Source organism: Dermochelys coriacea, chromosome 1 (assembly GCF_009764565.3).
Source record: "Dermochelys coriacea isolate rDerCor1 chromosome 1, rDerCor1.pri.v4, whole genome shotgun sequence".
NCBI classification, from domain to species: Eukaryota; Metazoa; Chordata; order Testudines; family Dermochelyidae; genus Dermochelys; species Dermochelys coriacea.
In genome coordinates, this window is record NC_050068.2 from 329,729,785 (window position 1) to 329,748,692 (window position 18,908).

Sequence of the window (18,908 nt, forward strand, 5' to 3'; positions counted from 1 at the left end):
CAAACTGCTCATTTAGTATTACTCCATTGCATTCACTGAAATGGGGTACTACTTTAAAGATGAAACTGTAAAAGGAAGATCTGCCTATTTCATCTATTTTTTTATCACAACTGCATCTAAAATGATAGTACCATAGAATAACAACTATGTTTTTTTGCTCAAACATGAGAATTCAAGAATGGTCCAGAAGGAAGACAGGCAGTCCTTAAGAAAGAAGTATGAAATAAAAGTTTACCAACCCAAAGATCCTGCATGTTCAGACATGTTCCTATCATCATCTTCAATGCAGCTTCCTCCTGAGAAGGAACGCTTCTCATGATGCCATTATTTTGGGCAACCAGGCCTTGCATTTCTTTGTTTCACTGTTTGCATTTTGCACGCATGCCTGTCTTACCCACAGGTAGAGGAACTTCATAAAAATATTCCCAAACTGGGTCTCTTTTACACCTTGCTACCATTATAGGTTTCCCCTTCTAGTGAGAGGATGGTACAGTAGATCTCAAATCAATGAAGGCTACACTCAGAAAGACCTCAAGGCTTCTGGAATATGCTGCTCTAACAGTTTCATTTTTGTTTCTACTGCCTGTCCCTCCCTTCTCACATTTTATCTCCAGACATCTTTGTCCAGATCTATTCCACCCCCAACAATCTTCTATTCATTGAACTTTTTGAAACTTTTTGAGAGAGGTAAGGGATTGACTCTGTGTACACAAATTTGCAGTGGGACAATAGGGTTGAGGTCTGTTTTTCATCTCTGTATAATAATAATAATAAATAATATTATTATTTATTATGATTGCTGTTAACAAGCATGTTATCTCTGGAGACACTAATCCACAGTTTGAGAACTGCAAAACTAAGCATCTCTGATAGTGCTCAGTCTAGAAGATACCGAGTCCCATTGGGTAGATAGAAAAATTAAACTAAATCTATCCACAAGTCCCTGGAACCCCATAAGATTGGGTCCCTAATCCATGAACTATTGGAGCTCATGTACGGAACTTTTTTTAAACTTTACATGAATATATTGTTTCATACTGTGGAATTAGAATTTATAATCCCTATTCCATGATGAGCTATCTTTGAGCTATAATGTATCTTAATTAAAACTAAGATTTTAGATAGGTTGTTCCCCCCCCCTCCCTCCTGCAGAAAGTATTTCATCAAAAAAAAAAAAAATCTGATTTTTATCCACCCTGGTTAGGTTGTTGGCTATCTGAAACTTTCTCCTTGTGATCAGCTGAGGTCAGCCCAGGTGCTTGAACTAAAACTTCAGGTGTTTAATGCCATGAGGGAGTTGTGGGGGCAGGACACTTCTGGTGTTGGGTTTTTGGCTCTGGAGATTGCTCCCTCTTCAGATTTAATGAATCACAAGCTTACTGACATTCAGGATAGTCCAAGTGCTGTTTTTCTCAAGTAGGGAGAAAATTTGGTGATTTGGTGGTTTTGTGGACAATGGTCTTTGTCCTTTGCGAGATGTAATTATGTTGTGTTAGACTTAATATATGTATTCTGAGCCTTAATGTATGGTGCATGTCTTTAAAAAAAAAAACCAAAACCACCTTCCCTCCCCCCCCCCCCCCCAAATAAATATCTTGCTTAATATTACTTCACTAACATACCAACCCCCCCCCAGTCTCCACCTTCAAGAAACTGCTTAAAACAAGATTGGATATAGGTTTTTATTTGTGTCCTAGTTTTACATTTTTAAATCCTTTCAGACTGTCATCTCTATGCTGCTAAACTATGCTGTATATAGTGTACTTCTGTGGTACTTAATAAATGATGATTGAAAGGAGTTTATTTTGCTATTAGAGGTCATGACATTAGATGTAGCTGCACCAAAAGGGTCCTAACATAATTGTCTGCATCTATAAAACCCATCTATATACAGACTGCTGTTAGCCCCGTCCACCCTCACTTCATATACATTTTCAAAGTATGAATCGTATGTGTTGTGGAACGCAGTTTCTGTGTAACATAAAGGTCAAGCCTCTGAGCTTCAGGGTTGAATGCCCATCTGTGGCTACTTTAAGATTTCTAGAACAGTCTCTCCACAGGTTTCTAGGTGAAGCAGAATAAAGTTGGCTAATATCTGTCTTGGGTTCCTGCTGTTGGCCTTGGTTTTTCAGCCAGAATTTGGTCCACTTATGCCAATATATTTTTAGATTACCCTATGAACATGTGGGTGAAATATATCCTAGAAGATTCTTATAATTGTCTTATTTATAATTTGGAAGAATTAGCAAAAACCATTTTTATTTTTCTAAGTGGAACCACATAATTTCTGCAAAAAGAAGAGGAGTACTTGTGGCACCTTAGAGACTAACAAATTTATTAGAGCATAAGCTTTCGTGAGCTACAGCTCACTTCATCGGATGCATCCGATGAAGTGAGCTGTAGCTCACGAAAGCTTATGCTCTAATAAATTTGTTAGTCTCTAAGGTGCCACAAGTACTCCTCTTCTTTTTGCGAATACAGACTAACACGGCTGCTACTCTGAAATCTATAATTTCTGCAGTTTTCTAGTGCTCTGTTTTTCAAAAGGGTTTAAAAAATAAGGGAGCTAAAACTAATCTTAAATTTAATGGCACTATTATTTTTTTAAACATAATTTGCTGTGTATTGGCTCTTATCTAGGTAAGGGCGTTATTCATGTTTTGATAAATTTTCTACCTAAGTACTGTAGTGCTTGAGTTGGTTTCTCTAAAAGTTTTAAATCAACTTAAATTAACAATATTGTGAACTGTGGGCCATATCTCAATTTTGGCATCTTCCTCAAAATTCCTTTGAATTTCCTGTGAATTCCATATGTTGAATATGGAATGCAACCTAAAATATCTCCAAAACTAGTTTCCAGATGAGTCCACTTTAAAATGTGGTACTTCTTCAAGGGGCCTCTTCACATACCCATTCTTGATGTGCCAGAAAGCTTGGACTGGCGCTTTCGTGTCTCCTGCCCCTACCTTTTTGGCTCTTAATGTTTGAAGGGTGCATCTGTAAAAGGGATATGGCACACAGATTACATCATTTCCTTACAACTGTGATAGCAGGTGGGTCAGGAACCTTGCCAGGTCCTTGGAATTGGATTTATTGGACTAGATCTTTTCCAGTGCTACTGACTTCTTTAATTAGGCATTAGGTGTTTTCTTTTTTTGGCTCAGGATCTGATGCAGTTCCTTTGTTCTGGTATGTTGGAACCAAAGACAAAGAAACTAGGGTTCCAGAGGTGCACCTCTTGCCCAGCATTGTTTGCTCTGCTTAATGTACTTCTGTGTGAATTCTGCAGCAGTGTGCATGCACAGAATTTGTTTCCCGTAGATCTTTGCTTTCCTGGAGAAAAATGACTTGCTGACGGCAAGACTTGCAAGCCACAAGAGTAGTCATGCAGTCCTGCCCAGCAGTATATTTTGGGGGCCCAGGGCAGCCAGCAGAGAGGTAAAACACTGTTGGGTAGGAGGCAGGACTGGGGAAGACCTGGCTGGTAGCTTCTATCCTGTGCCAGGCTCAGCTGGACTGGGGAGGACAGGACTTCCTCTTCCCTTGCATGGCATCCAGGGCCGGGTTAGACCCATCCCCAGATTTCTCCCCTAGCTGAAGGAAGCTCTGCAAACTCCGTTTCCTGCATTCCTCAGCTGCAAGGGGAGGGATCCCTGTACAGGGAGCTGCTCCCCCATCTGCCCAACCCCTGTGCATCCAGACCCTCCCGCCGAGCCCCACACTCAGAATCCCTTCTCTGATGAGCTCCACTCCCCCTGCACCTGGACCACTCTGCAACAAGCCACCCAGATCCCCACCCCACTGAGCCCCAACAAGCTGCATCTGGACCCTCCCCTGCATCTTCCACGCACCCCTGCTGAACCCTAACCATCGCCTGGACCCCCTCGGAGTCCCATTTCCATTGCACCCAGAACCCCTCCCCAACAAGCCTCTGTGCATCCAGATCCCCCCGCACCTGGATCCCCCCACACTAATCCCCTCCCCACTTCAGTCCTGCCTTGCTGAGCCTGCCTGCCCGCACCTGATGCACCTGTCACAGAGGGGCAGGGCCCTGGGGTGTTTCTGGGGCAGGCCAAGTCCTTGCACTTGTCCTTGTGTAAGGGTTTGGTTCAGCCTCACCGCTGAGTCCGTGTCCCGGGGGGAGCTGCACAGTGATCTCCCACCTTTGTGCAACCAGTGGCCTAAGCTCTCCAATGCTATGCTGGAGCTTCCACGTATATTTCACAAATAAAATTTGCAGAATTTTAAAATATTTTTGCTGCAGAATTTTTTTAAAATTTTTTGGTGCAGAACACTCAAGAATATTAATGGGAAGTAATTAACTTTTTTCCTTGCTCTGTGTGCATCATCCTCGCCCTCAGGACCAGAAAAGACTATTAGAATTGCCTCCTTGCTATGCTGCTGAGGCAGCATTAGTGGCTAAATCTTCTGGCTTTGAAATGCATGGTTCCTTAAGTGTAGTGACACCAGGTTCAGCTCTGACCTCTGAGGGGGTTAAAAAGCCTGGTATGGTATCAATAATTATGAACCCACAAAGACTTACTCCTGGGGAAATTCTGCACCAAAAAATTCTGCGCACGATATTTTAAGATTTTACATATTTTATTTGTCAAAATAACACAATACAATTATGCCAGTTTCAATTATTTTGTTACTTTATTTCAAAATACCTGTCAGCAAGCATGTCTCTAACAATACAAGCAAAAATTTACCAGAATCTTTGGTTTGTTTTTTGTTTTTGGTTTTTTTTTGGACAAATAGATTCCTTACTAGGCATATTAATACAGAACTTTGTATTCATTTAAATTACAGTATTGAACTGTGGTTCCTGCACTCATCAGAAACAGTGCAAAGGCTTGGGGGAGTCAGGGGTAGCAGAGGAGCTGAGAGACAGGGAAGGAGCCTGGAGTGAACTTGGAGAGTTGTTGCATGTGGGTTTGGGAAGTATGGAACCGGTTTTTTGGGGGGAGGGGTGGTATTGTTAGGGAGTTGGGGAGCTTCTCCCATGCAGAACCTGGCTGACCCCAAGCCTCTCCCATTCAGTCAGGCACATCTGCCTCTGTCCCCGAACCTCTCATCCCCAGGGGTCTCTGCGGGCCCCCCCATCCCCATGAGGCCTTGCATCCCTACTCTCATTCAACCCCTGGCTCAATGCTGACACTCCACTAGTTCCTGAGCCCATGCCCCAGTCTGTGCCCCCACCAACAGCTCTGTGTGCCCCACTCTGTCTTAACCCAGCTCTGCAGGCAGGGTGCTATGATGAACTTCTCCTCCTGTGGGAATTCTGTGCACAAGCACAGAAATTTCTTTTTTCCCCCACAGAAAATATATTCTGCCCCAGAGGTGCTGCAATTCCACTTTTTACCCACCAGAGTCTGCTGTGGTATCAGAACCGCCAGCTATGTTCATGCTGCTGGCTGTTCCGATGCAACAGCAGACTCTGGTGGGAAAAATTGGAACAGCTGCATTTGGGCAGAATATATTTTCTGCTAGAGGTGGGGAGGGGGGCAGAATTCTGCACCAAACACGAATTCTGCACATGTGCAGTGTTGCAGAATTTCTCTAGAACTAAAGATTGCAAAGTGGTGGAAGTCCTAATGCTTGGGATGCTTAACATTTAAAAAGACTTCTTGTTGTGCCAATACAATATTGCAAAAGAAGAGGCCTGATATTTCTCTTCCATTTCCTTCTGAGTCTAACATCTAATTGCTGTTTATGCTGCACTGCAACCAGGGCATTCCATTTAAAAGACATTGCATCTCCAGATTTAGCTGGAGTGTTAGTTTCAAACGGGTCAGCAGTAGTGACAAATGTAAAAACAACTCAAACCTTTCAAGTATCCTTTTAAAGTTTCATTTGCAATATGGAGTGTTCAGGTTTAGGATATTAAGAAGTTGTTGTTTGGTGCAGAGTTGCTGTTGTGGACATACCTGTAGGAAAATGCAAATTCCAATTTTTTTTCTTTCGGATTTCTTTGGAGGATAAGAAATAGACAAAATATTTAATGAAACTTTGAACGTCAAGAAATCAAATCTACTTGCAGATGAAATATAAACAAAGCCAGAAGTACTGACTTGTGATGAATATGCATAAACTGTTTTAATCACTGATACAGTACTAGATTATATAAGTTTGTGTACAGTTGGTTCAACAGAACCAGAAAATGGAAGTTCAGCATAGTTAGACAAACTTTCAGTATTGTACCTCAGATATGAGATACTTGTAAATGTTTGATTGTCCAAGTCCTGTGTATTTAAATATCTTTTCCTTTCCCACTCCCTCCCCAAACTGATTAGAGCCTTTGTTTGTGTAGTATGAAGCATACATGTGACAATTTCATGTAAAACTCTTCTGTTCCTGCTCAGTCTTGAAATGTTTTCCTTTCAGATCAAATCAAAGACAAAATTAAAGAGAGGGACAGAGAGAAGCAGAAAGAAAAGAAGAAACATAAAATAATGAATGAGATCAAGAAAGAGAATGGAGAGGTCACATTATTGCAGAAAGGTATGTTCAAGCGAAACAGTATTCATCTGTAATGTGTTAAATATCTAAAATAATTGTATATTTCCAGTGAATGCTGAATTTTAGTGACGCTTCATATTTTAATTAAAAGCCCATTTTCCAGTTGGTTGTAATGAGGCAGTATAAATTTTACAAACTGAAAATCTGCTTTTGTCATATGTGCTATTACATAGGAAAAAAGTGTGTTCTCCCTGTTACCATAGTTTAAATGTCCCATACATCATACTAGTACTACATGGGTGAGGTTTTTCATAGGAGTGGGTGGGTGAGATTCTGTGGCTTGCGCTGTGCAGGAGGTCGGACTAGATGATCAGAATGGTCCCTTCTGACCTTAGTATCTATGAATCTATGAAAATGCATAATTTAAGATAGCAGCATCTTTTGTTATGATTTTTGTATCTAAATATTACTGAAACTAACATTATTAGGCTGCAAAGTCAAGAACTCAAATTAGGAAATGCCAGAATTAAGATTCTCTGCAATCTTAATTTGGCCACCTTATACCTATGCATTATGATACAGTTTTTGGGGTCATTGCTATAGGATTATTAGTTAGCCTGTAAAGAGGAGAGAGAAGCCCATTCTCAAGTTATTGGGAATTCACTTCACTCTGAAATAATGCAAGTTTGTTAGACGTTTAGACAATATGCAATGTGTCTGTGCGTTATAATAGTGTTATAATTATGTGATTCCATTTTTTTCCTACTGGACCCCTGCCCCAGTCAGTGCACCGGATGGACAGTATTCAATTAATGAGCAGCTATTCAATATTTTGTTTTCTCTTTGTTCAGTGTGGCCCCCCAGGCCTCCTTTACTGCACACTATTCAAACCTGCTCTGAAGGCAGAATTATTAATTTCCTCATCGTTTTTTCTATGGCACTCATCATAATAGTATCTACTCCTTATGAGCATTAATTTATCTGCACAGAATTCCTGAAAGGTGAGGGGCATTATCCACATTTTGCAGATGGGGTGTTGAGAGACAGAGATATTCAGATCAAAAGTATCCACTAATTGTATGTGCCTAATCTGAGAGGCCTAATCTGAGACACCTAGAATGTGATGGTTTTTTGTTTTTTTTTTTTCCCCCCCAGGTTATTTAGCATTATACAGAAATTCGTATATTCAAAGCACAACTCCCACTGAATTCAGCTGGGTGCTTAGCAGTACTGCAGATCAGACCCAAGGGTCTCGAATCAAGCACCCAAAAATTAAGGAATCTACAACTGGTGACCACCTGTGAAAAGTTCAGTGTAGTGACTTACCTAGCATCACATAGGAACTCTGTGGCACAGGGAGGGATAGAATCCAATTCTCCAAGGTTATGTGAAGAGAAAGCATGGTCTGAATGTTCTCTCCTGCTTCATTCACTACACACCTTCCAACTTCTACAACAGATGAGGCAGGGGTTCTACAGACAACAATGTTCTTTACTGCATAGTCCTGATTCATCCCCAGAGCAGGTCCATCCTGTGTACCAAATTAAGCTGGGGCCCTCTGGAAATATGTGATCAGGTCATTAAAAGATGTATCATGATGAATACACACAAGGGATCTAGAGTTGCACTGGCTACCTTAATTCTAGCATTTCTCAAATTTTGATCATTTAACTTAGACTTTGTAACCTTAGTGCCCTAGTCTTGTTTTGTGTGTGAATTAAAAAAGGCAAACTGAAAACCATATTGACACATGTTCAGTGGTAGAGTTGGAATCTTTAAATTCACTGCATGGACATCTGCTACTTCAGCTAACTGAGTAACAGATAGTTATTGTAGGTTCTCCTCTTCTGTGAACCAGCACCAAAGAGGAATGAGATACTTTGACTGGGTTTCACAGATACTTACTGACAGTAGAAGAGTGGTGAGACTCAGGAACCATGGGTTCCATTCCAGGGTCTGTAAGGGGGAGTGTTCTTTAGTGGGCAGATTCTTTTGTCCCATTCCCCCTCACCTGTGTCAGTCCTTTCTCTTTTCCTGGCTACTTGTCCCAGTAACATTCTCCTGGCCTATCCAGTCCTAGTTTTCACTCATCAGATTTCTTGCACATCTAGTCCCAGTTCTGCCCCCAGGTTGTCACCTTTTCTAGCCCATCCTGTCCTCCCCCAACTCGTCGTCTAGTCTGTGTTCCTCCCCATTCCCATTGACTCCCAGTTTCTCTCCTCCCCAAGTCTCCCCAGACTCCTTTCCTGCCATACTGATCTTGTCCAACTTTTGTCTTCCCTTCTGCATTTTAATCAGATGGCTTTCCTCCTCTGCACTGGGTTCTAGCAGTGTGGTTTTTGAGATCACAGGTGAGACAGGCTTCCTGAGGAAATCCCAGTGCCCGGTCACACCCTGGAGCAGCAAGTCAAGGGAAACTGCTTCTGAGCCTCCACAGCAGTGGGCTGGAGCATGCTCAGTTACTCTGAGGGGATGGCACATGCACAGTTGGATCAGCACTGGTGACGGGGTTCCTGGCAGTCTTCCCTCTAATTGTTCCCACCCATGTGCAGAGTGAATTTTGTTATAATTTTGTTCTGCATAACAGAATTCATGTGATGGAGATGGGGCTGAGGGGTTCACGGTGTGGGAGGGGGCTCAGAGCTGGGGCAGAAGGTTGGGGTATGAGGGCTCCGGCTGTGGGTACAGGCTCTGGGGTGGGGCCAGGGATGAGGGATTTGAGGTGCAAGATTGTGCTCCAGGGCTATGGGGTGGAGAGAGGACTCCCCCTGCGTGCTGCCACTCCCCCCTCCCCCCAGCTCTCTCTCCCCACAGCAACACCTGGTGGGTTCCCTGAGTGCCTGCACTGTGCTAAATAGGTTGCTGCACATCCACGCAGCTTACAGGGAATTTAAGTCCCCGGGGTACCAACCTGGAACTGGGTTACCCCTGTGCCCCCTTAACTCTCCAGTCTGGGCTGTCTATCATAATGCTTTGCAACCGACAAGCAGCAAACTTTTCCAGGCACTGTTATTACTCAGCACAACAGCACCTGGAGCCTCACACCCAGCTAGACTTCATGAATGCTTCCAGAGTCATTCACAAATCACACAGAGAAAGGCACCAGCCAGTTCTCCACCGCCTTGTACCTCAGAGTTGTACTGTCTTGCCTTTGTCCAAAGCTTGACCAGTGTAAGTTTATTACCTAGTCTGTCCCTCCCTCATTGTGGAGAAAACGTACACAAGCCTTTGTAAACTGAGCTGAGATTTCTCAAGCACTTCAACCAGAATATATTTTTACAGAAAATATAAAACATTTAATTGTAAAAAGATTTTTTTTTTAACTGATTAGAAGTGGTAGGCATAAAAGGTCAGAGATAGTTACCAAAGAAAATAAAAGTAAGCGGAGTCTAAATCTGAAACCTTATTGGACTAGGCAGTATTTAGATCAAGCAGTTTTCTCACCCCACTGGATATTGCAGCTTTTCTCTCAAGCCTGGAACCAGTCTCTTCAGTTGAAGTCTTTTTTTGTCTTTCCAGCGTTCTTGTTGCTTCGAGCGTAGGTGGGGGAGGAGAAAGGGAGACAGTGGCATCATACTTTTGCCTATGTTCTATTCTCAGTCCATGTGCCTGAAAAATGCTAGCCCAGACTTGTCCTGGTGGGCTTTGAGTTACAGAGTTGAGCAATTCCCTTGGTGTGGTCTTGTGCAACTGTCATTCAAATGTAAGTCCCTTGATTCCAACTCCCCTGCTGATTGATTAGTCATTTAACACCCTCCTGGGAGTAGTTTGCTTTCTTTGTTTGTCGCTTGCAAATTTACAACCTATTTCAATAATAACTGTACTGCAAAATCTCATAACTTCATTCACACGAATGATACAAATCTTTGGACAAAGGTTGTCGATCCCTGATTTAGCCCATGGAATTTTTGTTGCTATTTCTGTTCGCCTACTTATTTAGGTGGTAGTACACCTAATTGAAAAAGCGATGGAGAAACCTGGGAGGACAGTGTTGTTCTCCCAAAAGAACTAGATGTGAAAGGGATATTTTGTGAGTTCTTCAGAATCATGCTACTCAAAGAAAAGGAAGTCAAATATAGTTGTTTTGGAGAGCATAGTTCCTACTCTCCATTGTTCGGGACTGGAGGCCGTGTCTTTTCTTTGCATTTAAATGCATACACTCTGAAGAAAAGGATTATACAGTCCCCTTTTCTTCAAGTAATGTTCTACATGAAGTGGGAATCTGTATGCTGTTGGAGAAACATTTGTCTTAATAAATTCAGCAGCTCTGAGCGTGCACCAAGTGATTTAATTTTGGTTTTCTGGTAGTATATAGCCTTCTACTTTTTTTTTTTTTCTTTAAAAGTAACAAATTCTGTACAAACGCTTGTACGAGACTATTTGGGTTGCAAAGTTAAATATTCTAGGGTTATTGAATGCCAAAATTAGGGGTGATGTGCATCCTTAACTCAGCCTCATTATGCATATACAATAGATTTTTAATTCCATTATGTGTACTATTATTTTTAGTTTTTCTTCATGAAGTATGTAAGTTGGACGTTGCACAATGAATGAGAGAGGTAAAACATTTATTCTGAAGTATACTTTTAAAACCTGAGTAATGAGGAAGGCTGTACGCAAAACAATCTGTCCACCAAAATTTAACATTCTTTTAGTTATATAATTTAAATACTTAAAATGTAATTGTACATGCCTATAAAACTTTTTTCTTTAAACAGAGTTTTGTATAGAATGCATTGAAGGTAATTTTGTATTGAATGGTATAGTTGAGACCTTAGCATTTGTCGGGTCTGTTTTGCCTGTGTGTCTTAACGTTTTCCCTAAGAGAGACTTGCATTGAATACTCTGTAGCCTAGGGAAAAGTACAGTGAGCTTCAGGCCATGAGACCTAATCCTAGCTCTTCCAATGATAGCTGTTAATATTTATGTGCATTTCACAACTCTTCTGTCTCAATACCCTCACTTATTGTACATCCATTTTATCTCTAAAGGAAATGAGAAGTTAGATGAGATTTCTAGTAGAACTAGTTATGGAATTCCAGTTTCTAATATGATAGACTCAGCCATGTTGCCTTTTTCAGAAGGAATGTGCTAAATTAAGTTTGGCTATGCTGTCTGTAATCACTAGAGCCCACTTTGTTCCCAGTGCCAAGAGCAGGAGTCTCAAATCTTATTTTTCAACGTCTCATGCAGTCTCACAAATAATTGATTCACTTGCCATTGGATTACATTTGTCTCCTTCTAAGGGTTCCATATAGAGGTAAAAGCCTGTTTTCATCCAGTTATTTCTGATGAAGTAGAAGAGATTTCTAATGGTGATCTGAAGACTGTGGGTTCAAAGCCTGCTTATGACCCATGGGGGGGGGTAGGGGGAGTTAAATAATTTTACTTTCTAAATTGTTTTGACAACCTTGAAATTAAACTTCTTTTAAATGATTTTGAAAGATAAAGCCATCATATTTAGACATAAACTTAGATGTGTAAATATTTGTTGCATTTTTAGTGTTTGTATTTGTGGTTAATGGGATCAGTCCCTTTTAGAGCAGGGGGACTGGATTCCTCAGGGCATTGCTTGAGCTACAAAGTCTTTCACAGGTAAATCATCAGATGAATCCAACCTGCCTCAGTAGGGATTAAAATTATCCATTTAATGGCTGTTTTGTGATCCCTGTACAAGATGAGTTTGGTGGGTCTCAGTTCCAGCCCCAACATGACACAATTCACTACTCTGCTTTGCACTAATTAGCAGATTCAACAGAAACAGAGATCTGCATGGTCCATAGACTAAACTTTTGTTATTTCTAAAAGTTCCTAATTTCTTCCATATCAGAATGAAGCGTGCTGGGAGGGCAACATCTGTGGGAAGCTTGCCTTGCTTGAGTCTTGTAAATGAACAGCATGTCATCCTTGGTAAATGAAGTCCTCTGATACCTTTCTCCATCATTGAATCATTTTTTTTAAAATGAAATTTGTGGTTATATGGAAATTAGCTTTTTAAAGTTATTAAAGCCTAGCTGTGAGTGGCATGAGGCTCTAATGGTGCAGAACGATTACTCTGCCAGCCAGCAAAACCTTTTTTGCTCCTTAGTAACTCAGGGATCTGACAAAACTCCAGTAGTTGTATACAAATAGCTCTTTTGAGGATTAGATTTGGCAATGGGGAGGGTGTTACAAATAAAGTATAACTAAGAAATTCTAATCATGCTTTTCTAGCAAGTTCTCAGATCTTAATGAAGTTCTGCTCTTTTTATGACTCCATATGGTTAAACATGGTGTGGTTCAGTTTTTGTATCCATGTAGCAGCTATTCTTAAATCCTCTGTTTTCATGTCTAAACCTATTATGCTGCTTAATCATGTTTTGTCTCAGTGAATTCTTTGAAAATTTGGTCAGCTTTTCTCATATTGGTTGTAACTTTCTTCAACCAGGAGGGAAGGGGAATTCCAAACACCACAAAGGTCATGAAATAGAGTGAATTACACCGTGTGTGTGTGTGTGTGTGTGTGTGTGTGTGTGTGTAGCATATTTATTCCTTAGACACAAAGCTATACACACTTCCCAGAATAAAAGCTTGCAATTCACAAAGTAAAACAAAATCGCTAATAATTCCCAATCTAACTAATTAGGCCTGCTATACTTTTGTATTAGTATACTTCAACAAATTTCTGGTTTTTGCAACATATAGCCTATTAGTTTTTCAGCCTATCCAGCGACAGGGGATTCTGCATCCTTGCTTTACCCCTCTTGTTGTTGTTTACCAGTGACTGCACATATTCCCATCCATCTAGCACAGGGGTGGCCAACCTGTGGCTCTGGAGCCACATGCAGCTCTTCAGAAATTAATATGCTGCTCCTTGTATAGGCACCGACTCCAGGGCTGGAGCTGCAGGCGCCAACTTTCCAATGTGCTGGAGGGTGCTCACTGCTCAACCCTTGGCTCTGCCACAGGCTATGTCCCCACTCCCCCTTTCCACACCCTCCCCTCAGTCTGTTGTGCCCTCTGTCCTTTTCCCCCCTCCCCCCAGCCTCCTGTAGGCCACAAAACAGCTGATGGGGAGGTGGGGGAAGGGAGGGGGAGGTGCTGGTGGGTGGGGCTGCCCGTGGGTGGGAGATGCTGGGAGCAGGGGAGAGGGGGAACCAACACAGGGCTGCTGCTGTATTACTGTGGCTCTTTGGCAATGTTCATTGGTAAATTCTGGCTCCTGCTCAAGTTGGCCACCCCGACCTAGAATTTCTAGACACTGCCTATTCCCTAGTAGACATAATAGAAACTATAGCTTTCTCTTATTCTTTTTATAGAATAAACTTTTTCACTAATGGATTAAAATTAGAGTTTAACTTCTAGTATTAAACTTTCACTTGTTATAGTCCTGTAAATATTTGAGTGATGTAAGCTTAAAAATGAGTATCTGGTGGGTGGATTTTTATAGGGATTAAAAAAGTTTTTCAGACCCTGGTTATGTGGTTACGTGGGATTGTGAAGTAACCAAATAGCAACCAAAAACTACTTCCTTTCTATTCTCCCCTTCCCTTCCCCCACCAGGGAGCAGTGGGCAGAGGCATCTAGAGCCTCCCCTGCAAGGTGGAGCCAGAGCCAGATGCCCAGGCAGGGTCTCTCTCAGCTGATTACAGTAGGTAGGCAGATCTGCCTCCTGATCCAGAGTAAGCAGCACCAGGGGCTAGCAACCCAACCAAAACCTTTCATATGGTTGAGGACAAAAAGCAGCCAGGTAGACCCACCAGAGTTACTTGGATGTTAACTCTGGTAAAATGCCAAACCCACCCGGGAGTGTTGCAGTTCCTAAAGTTTGTTCCTCCATGCTTCAGCTTTATCAGTCTTACGATGTGGTGTTAAGGGAATATGCTGCCATTTATGTATCTAAGGATATGCATATTCACCACACATGCAGATTAGGGCATTGGGTTATTTGCATAAAACTGCAGGAATTCTGAATCTCCAACCTTAACAGGTATGGACATGCTAGTGCAGGTCTGGGTGCAGCATGGGGAGCAGTACAACCTGAGAGATCCTGCTGTACAGAGAATTGGAAGAAGGGATGGAGGGCTGGTCAAATGGGTGCAGCAAGGTTCTGTCAGCACTGCAAAGAAGGGTATTGAACTAGCTGCTGGAAGGAATCAATGTGCCATTTTAAGGAGCAGGCAGTGGCAAAAACTGTTAGCTGCTATGGTTGCAAACATTTTTAACTGAAGGGTAGACAAGCCACGTTAAAAGTTATAGTGTAGAGAGAAGAGCCTTTTCTCACTGAACGCATGTATGTATATACAGATTAAATACAAATTATATTTCTTTTCTAATGTTCCTGTGTTAATATCCTGCTTCCCTGATCACTCATTTTTCTAATGATACATTTCTAGTCATATAATAGAAGCAAAATTGTAACCTTGCCCTACCTTGTTCCTGTTCACCTCATTGAAGTGCTTTCTTTGTAGCTGCAATTTTGCATATTATGGACAGAAATATCATATGGTATGTCTGTACTACCCGCCGGATCGGTGGGCAGCAATTGATCCAGCGGGGTCGATTTATCACGTCTAGACTAGCGCTCTTCTGTTGACTCCTGTACTCCAGAGCTGCGAGAGGCGCAGGCAGAGTCTATGGGGGGAGCGGCAGCAGTCGACTCACCGCAGTGAAGACCCCGCAGTGAGTAGGTCTAAGTATGTCGACTTTAGCTATGTTATTCACGGAGTTGAAGCTGCATAACTTAGATAGCTCTTCAGCACCTCCCCCCCCGTGTAAACCAGGCCATAGAAAATTGTAGGACTGGAACAGACCTTGAGAGGTCTTCTAGTCCATTCCCCTGCACTCAAGACAGGACTAAGTATTATCCAGACCATCCCTGACAGATGACTCTGTCCTGCTCTTAAAAATTTCCCGTGATGGAGATTCCACAACCTCCCTAGGCAGTTTATTCCAGTGTTTAACTACCCTGACCCTGAAATTTTTCCTAATGTCCAACCTAAACCTCCATTGCTGCTTGTCTCAGCCTCAGGTTAAGGAGAACTATTTTTCTCCCTTCTCCTTTTAAGAACCTTTTAAGTACTTAAAAACTGTCATCCCCTCCTTCCCCCCCATCTTCTCTTCTCCAGACTAAACAAACCCAATTTTTTCAGTCTTTCCTCATAGGTCATGTTTTGTAGACCTTTAATTTTGTTGCTTTCCTCTGAACTTTCTCCAGTTTGTGCACATCTTTCCTGAAATATGGTACAACTAGATGCAGTACTCCAGCTGAGGCCTAATCAATGTGGAGTAGAGTGGAGAGTTATTCCTCCTGTCTTGCTTACAGCACTCCTGCTAATATCCTAGCATGATGTTTGCTGGGTTTTTAGGACAACAGTCCTATTTAGCTTGTTATCCACTATGATCCTCGGATACCTATCTGTAGTATTCCTTCCAAGGCAGTCATTTTCCATTTTGCATGTATGAAACTGATTGTTCCTTCCTAAGTGGGGTAGTTTGCATTTGTCCTTATTGAATTTCATCCTATTTACTTCAGATCATTTCTGCAGTTTGTCCACATCATTTTGAATTTTAATCCTATCCTCCAGAGCTCTTGCAACCCCTCCCAGGTTGGTATTGTCCCCAAACTTTATAAGTATAGTCTCTATGCCATTATCAAAAAGAAAAGGAGTACTTGTGGCACCTTAGAGACTAACAGATTTATTTGAGCATAAGCTTTCGTGAGCTACAGCTCACTTTATCGGATGCTGTAGCTCACGAAAGTTTATGCTCAAATAAATTTTAGTCTCTAAGGTGCCACAAGTACTCCTTTTCTATTTGTGAATACAGACTAACACGGCTGCTACTCTGAAATATGCCATTATCTAAATCATTGATGGAGATATTGAACAAAACAGGATCTAGGACTGATCCTTGCGGGACAACAGCGGTTTTGCAACCAGTTATGCAGCCACCTTATAGTAGCTCTATCTAGGTTGTATTTGCCTACTTTGTTTATGAGAAGGTCATGTAAAACTTTAATCGGAAGCCTTACTAAAGTCAAGATATGCCATATTTACTGCTTCTTCCCTATCCCCAAGGCTTGATTGCTTAATTTTTTGCTCCATTATCTTTTTGGGTACTGATGTTAAACTGACTAGTCAATAACCAGTTGTCCTGATTACCCTTTTTTATAGATTGGCTCTATATTTGCCCTTTTCCACCCTTCTGGAATCTGTCCCATCTGTCATGACTTCTTGAAGATAATTGCTACTGCCTCTCAGCTATCTCCGTAGGCAGCTCCTTGAGTATTCAGGGATGTATTTTATCAGGCCCTGGTGACTTGAAGACGTCTATCTTGTCTATGTAATTTTTAACGTTTTCTTTCCTTGTTTTAGCCTCAGATGCTCTCATTTTCACTGGCGTTCACTATATTGGACATCGAATCGCTACTAAACTTTTGGGTGAAAAAAGGGATAAGCCAGGTCTCCCAGAATAACTGGACCAACCTCCACACTACTAGTGTCCACAGTACTTCTGAGGGCAAACAGTTTTTTCTATTTATTTAAATAGGATTGAGTTAAAGATCCAGGCATCGTGGACCCTCCCAGACCATATTATATATAATATAGGACAATCTTGCTCATTGATTATTCTAGGAATTCTGAATGAGTCCTTTGGCCCACACAACTCCATAGAGCGCTATTTTAATACATAGGTGAATTTTCATATCTCTCTGCTTCATATTTCTGGGTCATACAATGTGGGAGGGTTTTGTGTATATACTCTAACTGCAATCATATAAATATGGATTGGAGCAGCCAGAGATGGAAATGATCTATTTTAGAGGGTAGTCTCTTTCTTTCTGCTATTTGTCTGGATGGAAATTAGATTTCTCTTAATTTTAATACATTTTATTAAAAATTGAGATTTTTTTCCCAGTGTGTTGACCAGCATTCTCCTCTGTCTGAGTTTGCAAGCTATTTACTTTGTATGGGCTTACATGTTGTGATAAAGTGGTGGGGTAGCTCCCTTTGATGGACAGCCAGTTAGCTGTAAAATCCCTCGTGGTAGCTGTTCTCTGCTTGCTTTACCTGTATGGGTTAACAAGTGCACAGGTAAAAGAAAAGGAGTGGGCGCCTGACCAAAAAAGCCAATGGGAAGGCTAGAAATTTTAAAAATGGGAAAAACTTTCCCTTTGTCTGTGGTGTTCTCTGGGCTGCAGGGACACGGAACAGCAATGCTATAAGCAGAAATGCTGTGTGAAAAACTATTTTTCATACCTAGAAAAAATAATTGGATAGAGAATGTTTAGTTAGACGCTATCAGGTTTATTTCTTCTTTTGGCTCATGGATCTCCTCTCTTCTAACCCCAGATGCTTTTGTTTGCTTGTAACCTCTAAGCTGAACCCCCCCAAGAAAGCTATTATGGGTGCCTACATTTTGTAATTGTTTCTTTTAAGATCTAGCAAAAAGCCTAAGTTCCACATGTATTTTTTTTGTTTTTTAATAAAATTTACCTTTTTTTAAGAACAGGATTGGATTTTTGGTGTCCAAACAATATGCACAAACCTCTTAGATTAGCTGATAGCCACAGCTAATTTCCTTTTCTTTCTCAGCTCTTCCCCAGAGCAGGAGTAAAAGGGCTTGAGGGTACCCCACAGGGAGGAATTACCAAGTGCTCCTTCCTGGGTTCAGAGGGGGTTTTTTGCATTTGGGTGGTGGCAACATTTACCAAGCCAAGCTCAGAGAAGCTGTAACTTTGAGAGTTTAATACAAGCCTGGAGTAGCAAGTATTAATTTCTTTAAAATCCTTGCAGGCCCCCACTTCCTGCACTCGAGGTGCCAGAGTGGGGATTCAGCTGTGACACATGTCTACACTGGAATAATTTCATTAGAAAACGTTTCAACTAAGATGTTATACATAATCTGCACATAGTGTATGTAGTGTTCTCTAAGAATATCCCATGGTCTGTTTTGCTGCTGAGCAGTATGCATCCTGAGATTGGTTTTTTGCTGTGAATTGTGGAAAGTCAGGTGGGTACAAATTTAAAAAAACCCAAAACCCATGTTTCCACTGACTCCACCTCATATTTCCTTTCTGGGCTGGCTCATGCCATTTTTGTTTGTTGTCAGCCTGGACCTAACTTGCTCTGTATCACTATGGTAACAACTGTGAATATGCTCAGGCTGCTTCAGTTGTATTACAGCACATGGAGCTAGATGAATTCCATATTGGACTTTGTGTGTCACACTACCAAGCTGATGTGGGAGCAGGAAAATATTCTATGGTAGCAATAACCACTCCTCTAGCAGCAGGAAGATATTCTGCAGTGGTGGCAGCAGGACAAGGTAGAAGAACTGGAGAACGCCATGATGTTTGAATACGAGGACCAGTTCATTGGGTAATCTACCTAGCATTTTGTGTCATTTTTGGGCCAGGAAAACCAGCGTTGCTTGGAGGAAGAAGATCGCTCTGCAGAGCGAAT

At 41.6% G+C, this 18,908-nt stretch overlaps 1 protein-coding gene across 5 annotated transcripts in view; it reads left to right on the forward strand.

Moving 5' to 3' along the window:
• The window catches only part of RSBN1L (round spermatid basic protein 1 like), a 110,258-nt gene that overhangs the window by 16,340 nt on the left and 75,010 nt on the right, over nt 1-18,908 (forward strand). For 4 of the 5 annotated variants that reach the window (XM_038402940.1, XM_043497607.1, XM_038402950.1 and 1 more), the window contains exon 2: nt 6,388-6,504. The exons of the other annotated variant lie outside the window; for it this stretch is intronic. In XM_038402940.1, the coding sequence (XP_038258868.1) occupies nt 6,388-6,504 (117 nt within the window). The remainder of the gene's footprint in view (nt 1-6,387; nt 6,505-18,908) is intronic. 5 annotated transcript variants of the gene reach the window in all.